This window comes from Brassica napus, unplaced genomic scaffold (assembly GCF_020379485.1).
Source record: "Brassica napus cultivar Da-Ae unplaced genomic scaffold, Da-Ae ScsIHWf_127;HRSCAF=226, whole genome shotgun sequence".
In the NCBI taxonomy this organism is placed as follows: Eukaryota; Viridiplantae; Streptophyta; class Magnoliopsida; order Brassicales; family Brassicaceae; genus Brassica; species Brassica napus.
In genome coordinates, this window is record NW_026014698.1 from 64418 (window position 1) to 83722 (window position 19305).

The 19305-nt window shown below is 39.8% G+C and overlaps 5 protein-coding genes across 5 annotated transcripts; all 5 read left to right on the plus strand.

Moving 5' to 3' along the window:
- Positions 1-288: 288 nt before the first annotated feature.
- LOC106444345 (non-specific lipid-transfer protein 5) lies at positions 289-1045 on the plus strand. The gene is made up of 2 exons (XM_013885832.3): positions 289-700; positions 803-1045. The coding sequence occupies exons 1-2, from the start codon at positions 354-356 to the stop codon at positions 810-812; spliced, it is 357 nt and encodes a 118-aa protein (XP_013741286.2). The 5' UTR covers positions 289-353; the 3' UTR covers positions 813-1045.
- A 1281-nt stretch (positions 1046-2326) lies between these two features.
- LOC125596760 (non-specific lipid-transfer protein 12-like) lies at positions 2327-3729 on the plus strand. Its single transcript, XM_048771815.1, has 2 exons — positions 2327-2705; positions 3664-3729. Exons 1-2 carry the CDS (start codon positions 2365-2367, stop codon positions 3680-3682), a joined length of 360 nt encoding a protein of 119 aa, XP_048627772.1. The 5' UTR covers positions 2327-2364; the 3' UTR covers positions 3683-3729.
- A 7792-nt stretch (positions 3730-11521) lies between these two features.
- LOC106408399 lies at positions 11522-12181 on the plus strand. Its single transcript, XM_013849183.2, has one exon. It carries the CDS (start codon positions 11522-11524, stop codon positions 12179-12181), a length of 660 nt encoding a protein of 219 aa, XP_013704637.2.
- Positions 12182-12516: 335 nt separating this feature from the next.
- LOC106440096 (proline-rich receptor-like protein kinase PERK10) lies at positions 12517-14855 on the plus strand. The gene is made up of 4 exons (XM_013881686.3): positions 12517-12950; positions 13055-13508; positions 13813-13931; positions 14099-14855. Exons 1-4 carry the CDS (start codon positions 12825-12827, stop codon positions 14555-14557), a joined length of 1158 nt encoding a protein of 385 aa, XP_013737140.2. The 5' UTR covers positions 12517-12824; the 3' UTR covers positions 14558-14855.
- Positions 14856-15140: 285 nt separating this feature from the next.
- On the plus strand, positions 15141-18564 carry LOC106440097 (receptor-like protein kinase FERONIA). The gene is made up of 2 exons (XM_048771816.1): positions 15141-15518; positions 15655-18564. The coding sequence occupies exon 2, from the start codon at positions 15680-15682 to the stop codon at positions 18362-18364; it is 2685 nt and encodes an 894-aa protein (XP_048627773.1). The 5' UTR covers positions 15141-15518; positions 15655-15679; the 3' UTR covers positions 18365-18564.
- Positions 18565-19305: the final 741 nt, after the last annotated feature.

The following is a 19305-nucleotide window of genomic DNA, read 5'->3' on the forward strand; positions in this document are numbered from 1 at the left end:
GGCATAGAGTAACATGATGATTGGTCTTTTACGTGTCTACAAGAATGATCTACACTTTCTGATCTAGTCTATAGATCTGATCTGACAAAAAAAAAGAGAGAACAAAACGGAGATCAGTATGTAGTAGTTGACATAGATTTACTAAAGTAGTATATAAAACTACAAAGATGAGAAAAGAGAGTAAGCAATGTATTAAATGAAACCAACCACCAACTACACTCACACCGCTCCCCTCACTTTCATGCATTTGCCCTCTTTAGCTCTTCTCTATATAAACACAGTCCTTATTAGCTCTCTTTCATCATCCAAATCCATTCCTTACTTAAGAAAAAAAAATACAAAAAGTTAAGATTATGGAGGGGCTCTTAAAGTTGTCGACGTTGGTGATTGTGTGCATGCTAGTGTCCGCTCCAATGGCGACCGAGGCAGCAATCTCGTGTGGCGCAGTCGCCAGCAACTTGGGCCAATGCATTAACTACCTGACAAAAGGTGGTTACATTTCTCCAGGGTGTTGTTCTGGCGTTCGGAGGCTCAACAGCATGGCTCGGACCACCACTGACCGCCAGCAAGCTTGTCGTTGCATCCAAGGAGCAGCTAAAGCCTTGGGTTCTAGACTTAACGCAGGCCGTGCTGCTGGTCTTCCTGGTGCTTGCCGTGTTAGGATCTCTTACCCCATCAGCGCAAGAACCAACTGTAACAAGTAATATACTCTTTACTTTATATATTTCATTTTACTTAAGGGTGTTTATTGGAATGTTGCTAACCACGTAACTATGTGTTGAATGTATTTGGTTGGTTGCAGCGTCAGGTGAACATGAGAGGATGTATACGTTGAAGGGTTTATCATATAATCGTCGAGAGAGTATTAAAGAATAATTAAGATGTCACTAGTATAAGTGTATCCAAATCATATTTACTGTTATCTGTTGTACGTTTTAGAATTTGTGTGTTTCATGTCTTTCTTTATATACGACGGTCCATTTAATTGGTCGTCTGTGTTATGTATTCCTCTCATGATATATGGAATTACGATATGTATTGTTTCCATCTTGTTGCCACGTTCTGCTTTTAATGCATCACTACTTCCGCAGGACCGTGCACTATAGGAATTTTTTAAACACAAATGTTATCAAACTGACTTAAGCAGAGGTAGAAAAAATATTTATAATCAGTATTAAGATAGTCCACTGGATTAATTATTGTGCTTTAAGTTTGCGAGAAAAGATCGTCACTATATATATGAGGAAAAACAACTGATCCTCACAAACACAAGAGACTTGACTCGTAAACAAGATCAGTCCTTGTGCAGTTTCTTCACACTATGATCATAACTTTTTCGCTTTCATTTCTCACCTTTTCGTTTGTGCTCTTGTTATTTGTTGGCGAGTGTGTGAAGGAATAAGTTGTGAGAGTGTGAAGTTTATGATCATACAATTTAACAGCTTTGACTACGATAGACATTGTCCTAATATCTTTTGCCCGGCTATTTGTTTTACATCCTCTCCTGTTGTCATTTTCCCTTGCTATCTATTAGTAAATCGACCATTATGAAAAACACAAATATAAAGATATATCTTGTAAGAGATAATCTAGGCGAATCAGAAGAAAAACTGAAAAGATTTAAGTAGTATTAGGAAAATTTGAAAAAATATATATATATCTATTAAAATTTTGATATTAATATCATTATATTAATTTAACAAATTAAATTAACGATCTGTAACAGTTGATGCACAAGACATACATTCTGCTAAGTTATCTCCAATAATGCCTCCAACTCTTAAAACCATTTGATGCTTTCGTTCATTAATATTTTGCTTGGATCATGTCCATTTTTTCCTTTATATCCTTGGACTGCACTTGATCATCATTTTCGGTCCACATGTCCAAAATCTTGTTAGTCTCTTGAACTCGTACGAGTGGCCTCATAATTTGTGCTTGGCAACCTGCTTTGACATGTCCAAATAACGTGGCCGCGCTTCGTTTACATTCATAACTAAATGATTTTACCTTTGCGGAAAATGTTTTTTTTTTTCGTGTGGACATTTGTTTAACGTAATTTAGTCTTTCGTACTATATTCATATATATATATATATATATATTTAGTCAACCCCAAGTAGAAATATCTATTTAGATTTCTGATGTTACATCTTCTTGAAACTCAACTACCCAAGATCGGGAAAGCAATGTATTAACGTTGGAATATGTGTACTATAATGTTTAATATTAACTTTTGTATTCATTAAATTTGCATGCATGAGAAATTAAGCATAATTAACGGGTACGCATGATATTCATGAGCTTTCCGAATTATAAAATCTCAAGAAAGTAAAACAATTAATTCAAAACAATAAAAACAAAAAATGGTGTTCCCTTCACAGATCACCACATGCCTCCTCGTCCTAGCCGTCTACATGGCAGCCCCATCAGAGTCAACCATAACGTGTGGGACAGTGACAAGCACACTGGCACGGTGTATAGGCTACTTGACCAACAGTGGTTCATTGCCATCAGACTGCTGCGTTGGAGTCAAATCATTGAACCAAATGGCTCAGACCACACCGGACCGCCGACAAGTCTGTGAGTGCCTAAAATCTGCGGCTAAGGATATCACTGGCCTCAACACCGACCTTGTGGCCACACTCCCTACAACTTGTGGTGTTTCAGTTCCCTACCCCATTCGTTTTAGCACCAATTGTGACACGTACGTCTCCATAACTTGTTCGTTCGTTTGTTTCATAGTATTACTTTCTTTTTCGAATGTGGAAAATAACTTTAAAGCTTTTTTTTATCCTAGGAAATATCTTCAAAGTTCATTTATACACGCGGCTCGAAAAAAAGTACATAGAGTTCAGTTAATGAATATATGTAGGCACTAATTAAACTACAACATAAATACATAGTTCAAAATATCTTGTATATACTAAAGTAAAGATTACGAAGAACAAAACAACAAACAAATCGTTAAAACAAAAAAAAAAAACAAATCGTTTCATTTTTGTAGTAAATGTCAATTTTTGTTTCAGTGTTATTTCAAAAGATATAATCAAATAGAATACAATTCTTTACACATATGAGTATATGACAAAATCAGCTAATTAGATCATCTCTAACAATAGTTAAAATGTCATATACTATCGGTAGCAATTCACGCTCGTAGAAAAAGAAGCGAAAGCTGGTGATCTTTTATTTTCATAACAAAAGTAGTACTTTTGACATAATATTATAATAAAGTTTTAGGGTCCGACCGGTAAGTATTCTGGAAACAAGAAGAACAAATAGAAAATGAACGTAGAAGAACAAAACTGCAGGAATAAAAAGAAATGGTTGTTTCATCCCATATTTAACAAGGAATTAATTTGTTCTTTATTTTTCTACAAAAAAAAAATGGTAGGGAATGAAAAAGAAAAATTATTCATTATGAATTGTGATTTTTTTAAAAAATGTTAGGGAATACATTTTTTCTTCGTCGTTCTTTGGTCACCATTCATACCTTTAATTTGTAAAAGTCAAGCATTCTGGATAATTAGAATAATGGAGTGATAATCCTTCCATTTTTGGTATGATTGTATGAATGTATAAATCCAGTTGGAGTTTCTGTCTTAGTGCATGGTTCCAAGTGTCATGATACATATATTGTTTTGGTATTTCGAATGTTGCAGTATATCGACTGCCGTGTGAAGGAGGCTAGAGATGTACGACTAATCAAAGTTGCAAGCTTTTAACCTTTTTTTTTTTTTGTAACAGCAAGCTTTTAACCTAAATAATAAGTTTCATGCTGCTATTTCCCATTTTATGAGTTCATTCTCATTATGTAATCACCCATTTCATATGGTAATAACTTCTACTAATTAATAACGAAAAAGGAACTATTTTCGCTCTGTTTTTTTTTTCGCACTTTGATGATGTATGTGCGCATACCGAAGTACCATCAGGGATATGGATACAACATCCTGTTTTACATTTGATATGATCAAATACGATGCAGGGTATATATTTTTTATTTTTTTATTTTTTTACTTAAAACGGCATATAAAATCCTAAATTAGCATAACCCATGCTGCCATGCACAGACATTATCGATAATTGTTTGAACGTTCAATCCAAAGATGGCATACACCGTCCAAAATAATTTAACACCTAATACATATTTTAAAAGGCTGCCCTTTTGTATTGAACTCATTATCTACAAGATAGAAGCTCTCAAACTATTATACCGAATAAACTATTTTACATATGATATCCTTAGTTCTTTTTAAACTTGGCGCTTAAACCTAACTACCTAAGGATAGACACGAAGCGGATATCCATAATTCTGAAAGTATTCGTGATCTGTCTACTCCATCCAGATAATCAACTTTTGGGTTTGTACCATGAGAATGATAAGTATATCCCGATATTCCAAAAAATTATATTTTTTTACCGGATGACGGATGTCAATACAACTGAAGGGACGACATACACGCGTAGAAACGATGATTTGGGGTTTAAATTTTAGACTTTCTGAGATAAGTAAATAAATATGCAAATTAGGCTTGAACTCGATCGTGCCATGACGTTAACTACACAATAAATTCACTTTTCAGACACGTTATATTTTAGTAAAAAAATACGTTATATGTGACCGGCTTATATGGGCGAATTCACGATGCAACTCATCACATTAATATAATATTGAAGTTTCACAATCTATACTATTAAAAGAGAAACATTCTAAAAAAATCTACTTAAAAAATTGTTTGGATCCATTCATTTTGGTCCAAGCTATTCTATACAACCAAATATTAATAATTTAATCCTATTATATTAACCAAAATCTATGTTCGATTAGAATTGGTCAACACACCCATCTAAAAATACGTGATATGTTATGATTATTATTTTCTACATTACCTAAGTAAGATATTCCTCTAATAACATACACTAAAGTCTTAAACGTGAGTAGGATATATATTTTTAATGTTTCGATGAACCACCATGGAAGATGTATTCATGCTTCTGTGAATTTTTTTTTTGGTCGAATGTTTATGTGAGTTTTGGAGATTATATTTGCAACACTATGTTAGTCGTCATCATCTTGCAGTTTCCGCTTCATGTTACTACAACACATAACAAGTGCCATGTGGTAGAACATGGCAATCATGTCTTATTGGTAATGAGTCGTCGGGTCACGAGTCAGTCTGTTTCAAAAACAATTATTATTAGTCCAATTGAAAACGGGTTATATGCAATGGAGCCGAGGAAGACAAAAAAGGAGAAACAGAAAAGGAAAATCAGAAGAAAATCCTCACCGGCTATTAATGAATCTTTCAAAAAAATTTAATTTCGAAATTTAAGGAAATTTTAGATTTGAGATTACAATATAATCTAGAATCTTAACAAATAGCTATCTCTATGGAATTATCAATTTATTATTCAGCGTATTTATTCACAAATATAATAATTATAAAATGATAATTTTACTAAAAAATATTAAACATATAAAATGAAACACTTTTGATCAAATCTTTCACTTAAATCCCCACATAACTACACTACAGAATACCTTAAATCAATAACATCAGCTGCAATCATATAAAACTTTTTTATTCAGTTAAATATTTCAACTACATGTATTCCATGTCGCTAATTTGTTAAACAAAAGTATGATATATCATTTGACTCAAAAATTGAGAGATATTAAATCTTTAATCAAAGATCTTTCCAAAAACATTTGTTTCAATTTTTCAGCTTAACCTTACAAAACCTTTGATTTAATGTGAAATCTTACAGAAATAAGAACGCTTTTACGAATCATATGCTCATAATGAAAACTATTTTCAAAAAAAAAACTCACTAATAGACCTACAATATTCAGACACATCAAATATTTACAAAATCAAAATTGATAAAAATACTTTAGAAAACTATATGTTACAAAAATTATATATATTATATTAACTTAAATTTTATTATTTAATATAAGTTTAAGAATATTATAAATCATATAACTTTATATTATTAAATTATCAAAAAATCTGTTAAACATATCTTAAATTTCACCAATTCAACAAACGTAACTCTTATAAAGCGCACACACAATATACTGTAAGAGAGTAGGCTTGGGCATTCGCGTTTTTGGATCAAGTACAGATCATTCTTTTCTGGTCCGTATTTTACGAGTCCATACATGTGGCCCTAACTAGGTATCTAATAATTTTTGGTTTGGATTCAGGTAGGTTCGTTTATTTCAGATCTGGATGGGTCCGGGTCTATAATTCATATACCTGTAATTTTTAGGTAAATAACGGATCGTTATTCGTTCAGGTATTGAGGACCCGAAAAAACTCGAAGTACCAGAAAAATCCCAGAAACACGAAAAATACTCAAAAACTCAAAACTACCTTAAAATATTCAAATATCCAAAAAATCCAAAAATTTAACATGACCAGAAAAACCAAAAATACTTAAAACTTTATCCACATACCAAAATATATTTTTAAAAATTTTGAAATTTTATTCAGAACTCAAAACCGAAAATCTGAACCCGTAACTTAAAAATATCCGTTATACCAAAAACATATTCATAATATCCAAAAATACCTAATAACAAAATATTTTGGGTACTTTGGTTACCCAATAAAGTCTTGGATAGGACCTGTACTCGAATAAAGCCCCACGGGTCCAAAGAAATACACTATAGATACTTTTTCCTTGACCCAGACCTAAACCAAACCTGATTTCGAGTTGGTTTCGGATAAAATACCTAGATTTAAGAGAGAATTACGTAATAATGTACATACAAAACCCAAATAAACTAATTGATAAATTATATATTTTTTTAAAAAAATTATCTTCTTCTATATAATACGAATTTGTAACATAATAATGGAAAACAATTCTAAAATACTAATTCATATAAAAATTATTTACAATTTAAAATCCCGCGCTTTTGAAGCGCGGGTCAAAATCTAGTTTCAATTAAAAAACAAAATCTAGGTCTTGAGAGCGACCAATGGCGACCACGCCGCCGCGTGTTTCGATTGAAGATTCTAAAGGTTCCCCGGCATCCGGAAACGATGGTGGTGCAGAGGTATCGAGCAAGGAAGGTAATGAGGTCACCTCTGAGATTTCGAAGGAGATTGGAGGAGTTGTGGAGGAGTTGAATGCTGCCGACGGCAGCCTAAGTGTGGGGGGAAAAATGGCGAGTGAATCTGAGGTTTCGGTATCGTTGTCGGAGTATCGGATCGTCAACGACAAGGAGGATCTGATTTCAAGGGAGATGTCTCTGCCTCCGGAAGTTGAGAAGGAGAAGAATTCTTATGCTGAGGTTGTGAGTGAGGGCTCGACGCCGAGTCTTGTTCCAGAGTTTACAGTGGTCGACGGTGTCGCGGACATCGAAATTCCTGTGGAGGTTTTTGAGGATGTTGCGCCGCTATGGAAGAGTTGTGTGGTTGGGTATTTCATGGGTGACTCGCCGTTTATCGGATCAATTCATTCTACGGTAAACAAGATATGGAGTTCTCAGAAATCGAAGATTGACGTCCAGTTCATTAGCAAACGAACAGTTCTCTTCAGAATTGGAGATGAGCTGGTGAGGAACCGGGTCTTGAGGAGGAAGTACTGGCACATTGCTGATGTACTTTTAGTGGTCAGTGAGTGGAATCCGGAGAGTGCTCAGGCTCCCCCAGATCTCAGTGCTCTGCCTCTGTGGGTGGATTTGGTGAATGTTCCAGGCTACCTCTACTCGTTGGATGGACTTCGTTTTTTATCTCGTACTACAGGAAAATTTGTGAAACTCCATCCAAACACTGAAAGATGTGTGCGTATGGATGTGGCAAGGGTGTTGGTGGAGGTAAACTTGATGAAACCGCTGCCTCAGAAAATCTGTTTCAAGAATAGAGATCAGGAAAGGGTCACTATGCAGGTACACTACCCATGGCTTCCATCCAGATGTACTTCTTGCGACGGGTGGGGGCATTTGGTGCAAGATTGCACAAAGGCAAAACAGTATACTATCCTTCAACGAAACCAAACCGTTGAAAAGGAGGTAAATGTGACTGATTCAGATATGCAGTTGGGTAAGTCTGTCGCAGCAGAGCCTACAAAGGGAAAGGAAGTGGTTCTCAAACTGTTGGATGATTTGGAAAAGGGTGTAGTCAATCCGGGTAGTGCTCGTGTGGCAACTGGAGCTAGTAAAAAACACGTGGAAGTAGGTTCGAGTGGATTATCTGTTTCACAGAAGGAGGGTGAATGGAGGTTAAATGGCAGACCAGCATCCCCAAGAAGGATTAACCTAACGGTGCCTGGGCGAGGAGTTGAGTCACTGAATGGGTTCCAAGTTCTAGGTAACATCAGAGAAGAGGGGGAAATTGTGGATGATGTGGACTGTGTGCAGGATCCTTCCATACCTCAGATTGAGGAGGTGGAGGTGGTTGAAAGGTCGGAAGCCGCGCAAGCATCTACTATGCATTTACCTGGCCAAAAAAATAGAGGTAAAGGGGGTAGGGGAAGGCTACCGGTAATGCCCATGAAGAGCTTCATTCATGCAGTTAAGGCTAGCAACAGTAAGAAAGTTTCCTCTAAGAGGAAATAATGTCGTCAATATTTGCCTGGAACATGCGTGGGTTCAATAAGCCACACAAACAACGAGCAGTTAGATATTGGCTTCAAGCTGTAAGGTTGAATTTTGGTGTTTATTGGAAACTAGGGTGCAGAAAGGAAACTTTAAGACAGTGTTTGACGCTACTTTTCCTGGATGGAGCTGTCTTCACAATTATGACTACCACCCTTTAGGTCGAATCTGGGTTTGTTGGACGAACGAGGTTGAAATTGTTCCAGCCTCGATGAGCTCTCAGATGATTATTTGTTGGGTCAGAATCAAGAGCACGGGTGAGATTATGCTGGCTTCCTTTGTTTATGCCTTCAATCAGGCAAATGAACGTACAACTTTATGGAGGGAGATGGAGGACATCGCAACCACAACAGTGGGGAGCATGTATCCTTGGATAGTCCAAGGAGATTTCAATGTGATTCTCTCATCAACTGAGCACTCCTGTGGCGCACATCTGGGGGCAGATACAACAGCCATGCGAGATTTCCAGAATGTAATACGGTATTGTGGGTTATCTGATCTCGCGCAAGTAGGTTCAGTATTCACTTGGACCAACAGGCAGCCAGACAATCCGATCAGCAAGAAACTTGATAGAGTCCTGGTTAACAGCCAATGGCTCTCTGCGTTCCCGGTATCTTTCACTACTTTTGAAGCTGGGGGAGTGTCAGACCATTTGAGATGCTGGACGCAGTTAAAGCCTACTGAGCCATCGACTAGGAAGCCGTTTAAGTTTTTTACCCACGTGACCAACCATCCAAGATTTCTGGAAGCGGTTGAGCAAGGCTGGAACGCTACTGCACCACTTTATCACTCACGGTTGGCACTGAAACTTTTTCATACTAAGCTCAAAAGCCTAAAGAGTTTGCTTAGGGAGTTGAATCGAGACATGTTTGGGGATCTTCCTGCTCGTGTCAAGCAGGCTTTTGAGGACCTCTGTCTTAAGCAAACAGAGGCTACTGCATCTCCTTCGCCTGAAGCCTTTGAAGAAGTCTCTGCAGCATGGGAGCATTGGCACCATATCTCTGGCATTGAAGAGCAATTCTACTTTCAAAAGTCAAGAGTCCAATGGATGGGACTCGGGGACCGGAATAACAATTTCTACCATAAAGTTTGTCAAGCTCGGTGCTCCAAAAATGCAATACGGAGGATTATAGCAGAAGATGGAAGGATTCTCACAGATCTGCAAGAAATAAAGGTTGAGGCGGCACGACATTTTGACACTTTCCTACATGGCCAGTCGAGCAGTTATGAAGGTACTTCCCCGGAATATTTGCAGGAGGTGATTGAGTATAGATGCCCTGTTCTCTATGCCTTCAAACAAAGCCCCAGGGCCAGATGGGTTCCCGGTGGAATTCTATAAGGCAGCTTGGCCGGTGGTGGGGAAGGATTTCATTGCTGCAGTACAGTCTTTTTTCCTCTACAGTTTCATGCCTAGAAGCACCAATGCAACCCTCCTCTCCCTGATCCCAAAATCACCAGAGGCTGAACGTATGACTGATTACAGGCATATTGCGTGCTGTAATGTTGTGTACAAAGTTATCTCCAAAATTCTTGCAAGGCGCCTCAAGTCCACTCTTCCTTCTGCTATTGAATTAAATCAATGTGCTTTTGTCAAGGACCGTCTTCTCCTTGAAAACGTTCTGCTTGCTACGAAATTAGTGAAAGATTATCACAAGCCGGGGGTCTCCACACGCTCAGCCATCAAGCTAGATATTTCCAAGGCTTTTGATACGGTTCAATGGTCCTTCATTGAAGACACCCTTCGCACCATGGGCTACCCGGACCTTTTCGTCACATGGATCATGAGATGTGTTGACACTGCTGCGTTTTCTGTCTCAGTCAATGGCGAATTGGAAGGTTTCTTCTCTAGCTCTCGTGGCATCAGACAAGGTTGCTCACTATCCCCGTATTTTTTTGTCATTGTCAGTAACGTGCTATTTAGACTTCTTAACTCGGCGGTACTGAACGGTCGCATAGGGTACCACCCTCTCTGTATGTCTATCAAGTTGACGCACCTCAGTTTCGCAGATGACATTATGGTTTTCACAAATGGATCTCCTGAGTCTCTAGAGGGAACTATCGCAGTTTTTGATGAGTTTGCGAGGATCTCAGGTCTGTGTGTCAACATTGCGAATTCAACGGTGTTTGCGGCTGGCACATGAAAGCAAAGGCTCCAAGAGGCGGCTGTTGCTGCGGGATTATCTGTCTCATGCTTACCGGTCAAGTATCTTGGCTTGCCTCTCACCACTAAAATTATGTCAAGGAGTGACTATGAGCCCCTGTTAGCAAAGATTCGTGCTCGTTTTCAAAGCTGGACGAGTAAAGCTCTTTCTTTTGCGGGTCGACTTATGCTGATCAAATCAATCATTGCTAGCATGACAAACTTCTGGTCCTCAGCTTTTTGCCTACCGAAAGCTTGTATGGATTCCATTGACAGTATGTGTTCTGCTTTTCTCTGGAGTGGATCGCCTGACGACTCAACTAAGGCGAAGGTCTCTTGGAAGGAAGTATGCAAACCACATGAAGAAGGCGGGTTGGGGGTTCGAAGTATAAATGAGGTATCTACGGTGTTCTCTCTTAAACTCATATGGACGTTGCTTAATAGTAGGATGTCACTTTGGGCTGACTGGGTGCGAGAACACTTAGTGAGACAAGAGTCCTTTTGGGATATTAGAGATACTGGCCTTGGCTCCTGGGTCTGGCGAAGATTACTACAGTTGAGGCCAATTGCAAAGCAGTTCTTCCGTTTGGAGATTCATAATGGCCAGACCACGCGGTTTTGGACAGATCTATGGCACCCGCTGGGTAGATTGATTGTGGTTGCAGGCGAGATTGGGACTCAGAAACTGGGTATAGCGCGTAATGCTTTGGTGTGTGAAGTGTGGAATGCTGGTCATTGAGTTTTTCGTCGATGCCGAGATAGGCAAATGAGCGATATGATTCTAGCAGTCGAAAGCTACACGCTTGTTGATGATCGTACTGGTCCTGATATTGCTCTATGGAAGAGAGGACCAAACGAGTTTCGTAAGATTTTCTCTACTGCTGATACATGGCAGCAGATACGTACGCACAGTCCTACTACAGCATGGAGCAAAGTGATATGGTTTTCCTTAGGAGTACCTCGTTTTGGATTCATTACTTGGCTTGCTATAAGGAATAAATTGTCTACGGGGGATCGCATGCGTGCTTGGGGCCTCACTCAAGGATGTCTGTTCTGCGGTGAACCAAACGAGTCGCGGGATCACCTTTTCTTCGCCTGCCCCTACAGTTACACGCTTTGGCTAGAGGTAATAGGAACACTAATGGGTCGGCCCCCTGATCCAGACTGGGAAACCACGCTTCATCTTCTTGCTACACACAACTTTTATCGTCTTGCCTATGTCCTTCTGCGCCTAGTATTCCAAGTTACAATTTACATGATTTGGAGAGAGAGGAATGACAGGAAACACCATAAGAGGCCAAGACAGGCTAGCCAATTGGCTAAGGTAATTGGGAGAGCCGTGAAAAATCGGTTACTGTCAGTCAAATATTGGGAGAAACCTCATCTACGGGGCTTAATGCAGCGCTGGTTCCATGCACACTCTTAGGCTATAATGTCTTTAATTATTTTTTTACATAACTATTCTTTCTTCTGATGATTAATAAATTTAACATTTCATCAAAAAAAAAAAAAAAGAGCTTAATATTTTTTGTTGAATCGAAAATGGTCAACAATTTTTAAAATTTGATAATATTGTTAGCTAATGCAAAAATTCATATAAAACACGTGACTAGTCTTGCCGATTACGTGTCAAAAGGTGCATCACTATAATTAAAAAAAAACGAGAATTATGGGCCTTATAAAGAGTTATATGAAACAACAAATGGGCTTTAAGAAACTACGGCTCAAGTAATCCGAAGGTTGCCTTACTCTCGTCAAACTCAACTTTGTCTCGGCGATTTGATTCAGTTTCAGACACACGACCATCTCGAACGACCATCTCGAACCACCACCGTTCGTCTCCCGACCGATCTTCAAACCAGGAAAAAAAAACCTGTCTTTATCAATCACCTCTATATCTCTCAGATCCATTATTCGCGCAATCAAAGCTTCGCGATTTGCAAATCGCCTGGCTGTGATCCGCGTACGTCCACTGGTACCCTGAGAAAAGAAAATGCGCGGAGCTTCAAATCTGGAATCGAATCAAGCGATCGAGATCATAAACTAGGGTTTTGACCGTCGATCCTGCGATGGGTAGAAGCTGCGTCTCGTCACTTCTTCTTCTGTTGATTCTGTTCGTCTCCAATGCTTCATCTCGTGGTTTAGCAGACGAACAAGCACCGAAAGATTCTTCGAATTCAACCACTACACAACAAGTAAAGTCTTCTCCTTTCTCTCCCTTGATTGCTTTTCTCTCGTTTGATCTAGTTGTTAGGGGGTTTTTGAAACAGTGTGTCTAATCTATACGTTTCTGCTTCAGAGTCCTCCCTTGCCTAATGTTGGAGATGTAAAAGCCAATGCGACCTCATCACTGCCAGCTAGTAACTCGACGAGTCCTGATCCTAAGGAGCCTGATTCCGCGAGCCTACCACCACCACCACCACCACCACCGCCGCCGCAGCAGCTGCAAGCTGAAGGGGAAAAGAATGTCACGGTAGTGTCTAATACGACGGAGGCGATAAGCCCGCCTCCAGCTAACCAAACAGAGAGCGTGGATAACGGAAAGTTACCGGAGAAAATGGCGCCGCCTCCAAAGAGTGGGGAAAAAGGGAAGGTGGCGGAGACGGGGAACCCGCCTCCGGGTAAAGATCCTGAGAAGGTGGATGACGCTAAGGGAAGCTCAGAGTCTGTTATTGTAGAGACATGTTCAGGGAAGTCTAAGATATGTAGAACTGAGAATTCATTGGTGGCCTGCACTTTGAGCATCGATAAAGGTACATTCGTGTAGTGATATTTTCTTTTGTTTCTATAATCTATAGAACCTGTATTCTTGTAGCATTTAGGACTAAATTTATAAGGAGACGAACTGCACAAAGTTATTGGTTTCAATTTCCATTCGAAATGATGATATCTTTGACATGTTTGAGATTAGTTTGTTGTGTTAATTTGTGATCTCAGCGACATGAAACTTAATTTACAAATAGAAGAAGACCATCTGTTCTGTTTCCTCCATTAGGTTTTTGCTTGAGTTGATTGTTTTTTTTTTTCCATTCGTAAGCTGTGTTTTTATACTTGCAGATTCTTCGAAATGGTCGATTCTAGTTCAGAATGAAGGTGAAGAATCTTTAAAAGCAAAAATTGTTCTTCCAGTTAGCTCTTCACCAGATCTGACACTGCCAAAACACCAGAGTCAAAGGGTAAGTGTTCTACATGCTTCTCTTCTGATTCCATTGATATAAACCGTTACCTTTGGACATGTTTTATCTCTTAAAGTCTGTACTACTTTCTGATCTTTGATGTTACAATACAAATCGACCTTCTTTCACTTATTTGACAGTAAACTGTTGTCTCTCTCTATGCACAGGTAAACATATCCATCAATAAAGACACAAACAAAATCATACTAGACGCAGGGAAAGGAGAGTGTGTGCTTCACATGTACCCACCAGAAGAAAACACCTTATCCATCCACCTTCCTTCCTACGAAAAGCTAGTGACCCCCATCAACGGCGCCTACTTCTTAATAGTATCCGTCGTTATCTTCGGGGGAGCTTGGGGATTTTGCCTGTGCCGGAAGAATCGCCGTGGAGACGACAACGGAGTGCCTTACCGTGAGCTAGAATTGAGCGGAGGAGGGACAGGCTTGGAAAGCGTCCACGACGTGGAGACAGCGGACTGGGACGAGGGCTGGGATGATGATTGGGATGAGAATAACGCTGTGAAATCCCCTGGTGGTGCAGCAAACAGTGCCAGGATCTCTGCCAATGGATTGACAGCGAGAGCTTCGAACCGAGACGGCTGGGATAATGACTGGGACGATTAGTATATTTTTTGTGTGGATGGGCGAACTATTACTTAAAAGGGTCATAACCACTTGGATACAGATTCCTGCAAAGAAGACGAGACATACAGAAAGGTTTAATGTATACGCAAAATTGTTTTTTCTTTTTTCTTTTCTAAGCTGGAGAAATGTTACATTTTGTACACAAGTCTCCCAACCAGAACCTGTTGTGTTTTGTTTTGCAACTCTTTAGTTTCATATTTTGTGTAACTTGTATACCAAGGCATTCAGTTTTGTAGTTTACTTTCCATTTGATACTTTTACCCAATTTTCCTGATTATATTGGAGCTTTTGAACAACCAGAGAGTGTGGCAAATCATCTAATAGACTCTGGAAACTCCTCCAGCTTCGTGTATCCTTCTTCATATTCAATAAGGTTAGACGAGGCCCATTAGGCCCACATGAAGGATTAAAAAGCTAATGATTACGTAACCTAAACAAGTTGAGTTCTCAGAAAAATATCAGGACCCAGTCTTTCGCTTTACAACGAGAGGGTCATCGTCACTCGTCACCGCATAGAGAGAAAAAAAAATACGCGTTTTAAAATTCTCTTTGCTTTCATACACATATGAACGGAACTGTCATCCTTATACCAAATCAACATTATCCTTGGTATGGTTGGGTATGTAATAATAACAGCTGTTACCCGAAGAGTACAATCGTCAATCTTATCAAGCCGGCTTCAATTCAACTATCCCTCTAAAATCTAAACATAAGATATCATTACAATAAATTTAATTTAAACTAAAACGTTTACGCGTTGAGGAAAGGCAACAAAGCTGTCCGTTTTTGTAGCGTGTCTAACTCTTAACCATATACTTACCTCCATTATCTCATTTAATTAATTCTCTGTTGGTTACCAACTTCTCTCTCCTCAGAATACCTTTGTCTTCTCCCAAATCTCTCCGTTTTATTCGGCTAGGGTTCTTCACCGATTGTCAAGGTACGTTCAACTTCACTCTCTCCTACTAATGAAACAATGTTCAGTTCCACTCTTTGTCGGAATAAGTTTCCTTATCTGTACAACTTTCCATTTCTAGACATGTAAAATTTCTCTTTCATTTTTTTTTGTCTGATAGCTCGAGAAGAAAGCTACTCTGTTCAATGAAGATCATGGAGGGACGATCACGTCTCTCCCTCCTCCTCCTTCTCTTATCCTTAACTTCATCAACCTCAGCTGCTGACTACACTCCCACGGACAAGATCCTCTTAAACTGTGGTGGCTCCTCTGATCTAACCGACACAGATAACCGGACATGGATCCCCGATGTCAAATCCAAGCTCTTCTCTTCCTCCGGAGACTCCAAAACCTCTCCCGCCGCCACACAAGATCCTTCCGTCCCCGAGGTCCCTTACATGACAGCTAGAATCTTCCGATCTCCCTTCACTTACTCTTTCCCCGTCGCTTCAGGTCGTAAGTTCGTGCGTCTCTACTTCCACCCCAACTCGTACGACGGCCTCAACGCCACGAACTCCCTCTTCTCCGTCACCTTAGGCTCCTCCTACACTCTCCTCAAGAACTTCAGCGCTGCTCAAACAGCTCAGGCCTTGTCTTACTCTTCCATCGTTAAAGAGTTTATCGTGAACGTGGTAGGTGGAGCTTCTTTGAACATAACGTTCACACCTGAACCAACACCAAAGGCTTACGCCTTTGTGAACGGGATCGAGGTGACTTCAATGCCTGATCTATACAGCAACACTGATGGGACTTTGTCCATCGTGGGATCTTCTACTGCTGTCGATATCGATAACAGCACCGCTCTTGAGAATGTTTACAGGCTTAACGTGGGAGGGAATGATATCTCTCCTTCTGAAGATACAGGTCTTTACAGGTCATGGTACGACGACTCGCCTTACATTTTCGGTGCGGGGATTGGAGTCGTTGACACTGCTGATCCCAACATGACCATTAAGTATCCGGCAGACACACCAACATACATTGCTCCTGTTGATGTTTACTCCACGGCTAGATCCATGACTCCAACAGCTCAAATCAACCTCAACTTCAACCTGACTTGGGTTTTCAGCGTTGACTCTGGCTTCACTTATCTTGTCAGGCTTCACTTCTGCGAGGTGCTTCCCAACATCACTAAGATTAACCAGCGTGTGTTTACGATCTATCTCAACAACCAAACAGCTGAGTCTGAAGCTGATGTTGCTGGCTGGACGCGTGGTAATGGGATTCCTATACATAAAGATTACGTTGTGAATCCTCCTGATGGTAAGGGACAGCAAGATCTTTGGCTTGCTCTTCATCCAAACACGAGGGGCAAGCCGGAGTACTACGATGCTATTCTCAATGGAGTTGAGATTTTCAAGATGAATGGTTCTGATGGTAATCTTGCTGGTCCTAATCCTGTACCTGGTCCGCAAGTGACTGCAGATCCATCCAAAGTCCTACGCCCTCGTACTAGTCAGTCCAAGAGCCGTACAGCTATTGTTGCAGGTGTGGTCAGTGGTGCAGTTGTTTTAGGTCTTGTCCTCGGTTTATGTGTAATGGTTGCTTACCGTAGACGTAAGGCTGGTGAATACCAGCCTGCAAGTGATGCAACATCAGGGTGGCTTCCACTTTCTTTGTATGGAAACTCGCATTCCGGTGGCTCGGGGAAGACAAACACTACAGGAAGCTACGCCTCGTCCCTTCCTTCAAACCGGTGTCGTCACTTCTCCTTTGCTGAGATCAAAGCAGCTACTAAGAACTTCGATGAGTCTCGAGTGCTCGGTGTTGGAGGTTTCGGCAAGGTGTACAGAGGAGAGATTGATGGTGGAACTACAAAGGTAGCTATCAAGAGAGGTAACCCGATGTCTGAGCAAGGTGTGCACGAGTTTCAGACAGAGATTGAGATGCTTTCGAAGCTTAGACACCGTCACCTTGTGTCTTTGATTGGATACTGTGAAGAGAACTGCGAGATGATACTTGTGTATGATTACATGGCTCATGGGACTATGAGAGAGCATCTCTACAAGACTCAGAACTCTCCTCTTCCTTGGAAGCAACGTCTTGAGATATGCATTGGGGCAGCACGAGGGTTGCATTATCTGCACACCGGTGCGAAACACACGATCATCCACAGAGATGTGAAGACGACAAACATTCTGCTCGATGAGAAATGGGTGGCTAAGGTCTCTGACTTCGGTTTGTCAAAGACTGGTCCTACACTTGACCACACACACGTAAGCACCGTCGTGAAAGGAAGCTTCGGTTATCTCGACCCAGAGTACTTCAGACGTCAACAACTGACTGATAAATCAGATGTATACTCCTTTGGTGTCGTTCTCTTTGAAGCCTTATGTGCACGGCCTGCCTTGAACCCGACGCTAGCGAAAGAACAAGTGAGCTTAGCTGAGTGGGCACCGTACTGCTACAAGAAAGGCATGCTTGACCAGATCGTTGATCCGCATCTCAAGGGAAAGATCACACCGGAATGCTTCAAGAAGTTTGCTGAAACAGCGATGAAGTGTGTACTAGACCAGGGCATTGAGAGACCGTCGATGGGAGATGTTCTCTGGAACTTAGAGTTCGCGTTGCAGCTTCAGGAAAGTGCTGAGGAGAGTGGGAAAGGGATATGCAGTGAGATGGACATGGGTGAGATTAAGTACGATGATGATAACTGTAAAGGGAAAAGCAACAACGACAAGGGCTCTGATGTATATGAAGGGAACGTGAGTGACTCGAGGAGCAGTGGTATAGACATGAGTATTGGTGGTAGGAGTTTGGCGAGCGAAGATTCAGATGGACTCACTCCAAGTGCTGTGTTTTCTCAGATCATGAATCCTAAGGGACGTTAGATAAAACCCGGTACACTTCTACCTTATCTAAACCGGCCTCATCAAAAGGATGCTGGTTCGTATTATTTATTAACTATTATTCTCTTTGCTGTTATTTATATAGAATTTTGGATTGTGTATTTGATACTACTACTAGTACCACAATGAAGAGTGTAAAAATTATGTATTTATTTTTCTTATACAGAACATGATTAGCTTCAGTTTTAGTATTTGTTTTGTTATCTAGAACGGTTTTATAGTGGATGCATTGTCAGAAACCAATAACCATTACGAGTCAAAATAAACCAGACCCACTTATAAAACATGTGTGAAAAGTGAATTCTAAGGCAAATTAGTCAAGGAGATTAGGTTTTTCTTATCGTAAATACATTTTTATGTAGGCCCTAAACCAAACTTTAGGTTGCTTTGTGACGTTTAAAAGTCAGTTTACTATTTGCTTTGTTACCGGCAAACTTTTGCAATAACCAACTACTAGTGGATGCATCGTTAGAAACCAATAACCAACTACTAGTGGATGCATCGAGATGAATACACTCTATGATGTTTCACATTTCTAACAGGGAGAAAGTAGCGGAAGTTCACACGTCGATCTCACCTATTCAACAAATATCCCAACAAATATCGCCAATCAGATGGGTGTTCGAACAAAAAATTCGTGATAGACAAGCACATCAACAACTGAATTGTGATTTAGTTAAACATATAAGGCGTAAATTTGGACGTGATCAAGACAACAACTGAGGTTTGATGCATCTTTCAAATTATTATCGTTTTTAAGTAATATTTGTTTTATGTTTTTATGTTTTATGTTTTTATGTTTTAATATTTTTATTTAAAATTTTATGTTTCAAATAATATGCTTAATTTTGTTTTTTTAAAAATAAAATTATGTTTAATAATTTCTTTTTTTAAGAATCTCTAATTAAGATACTACTAATAAA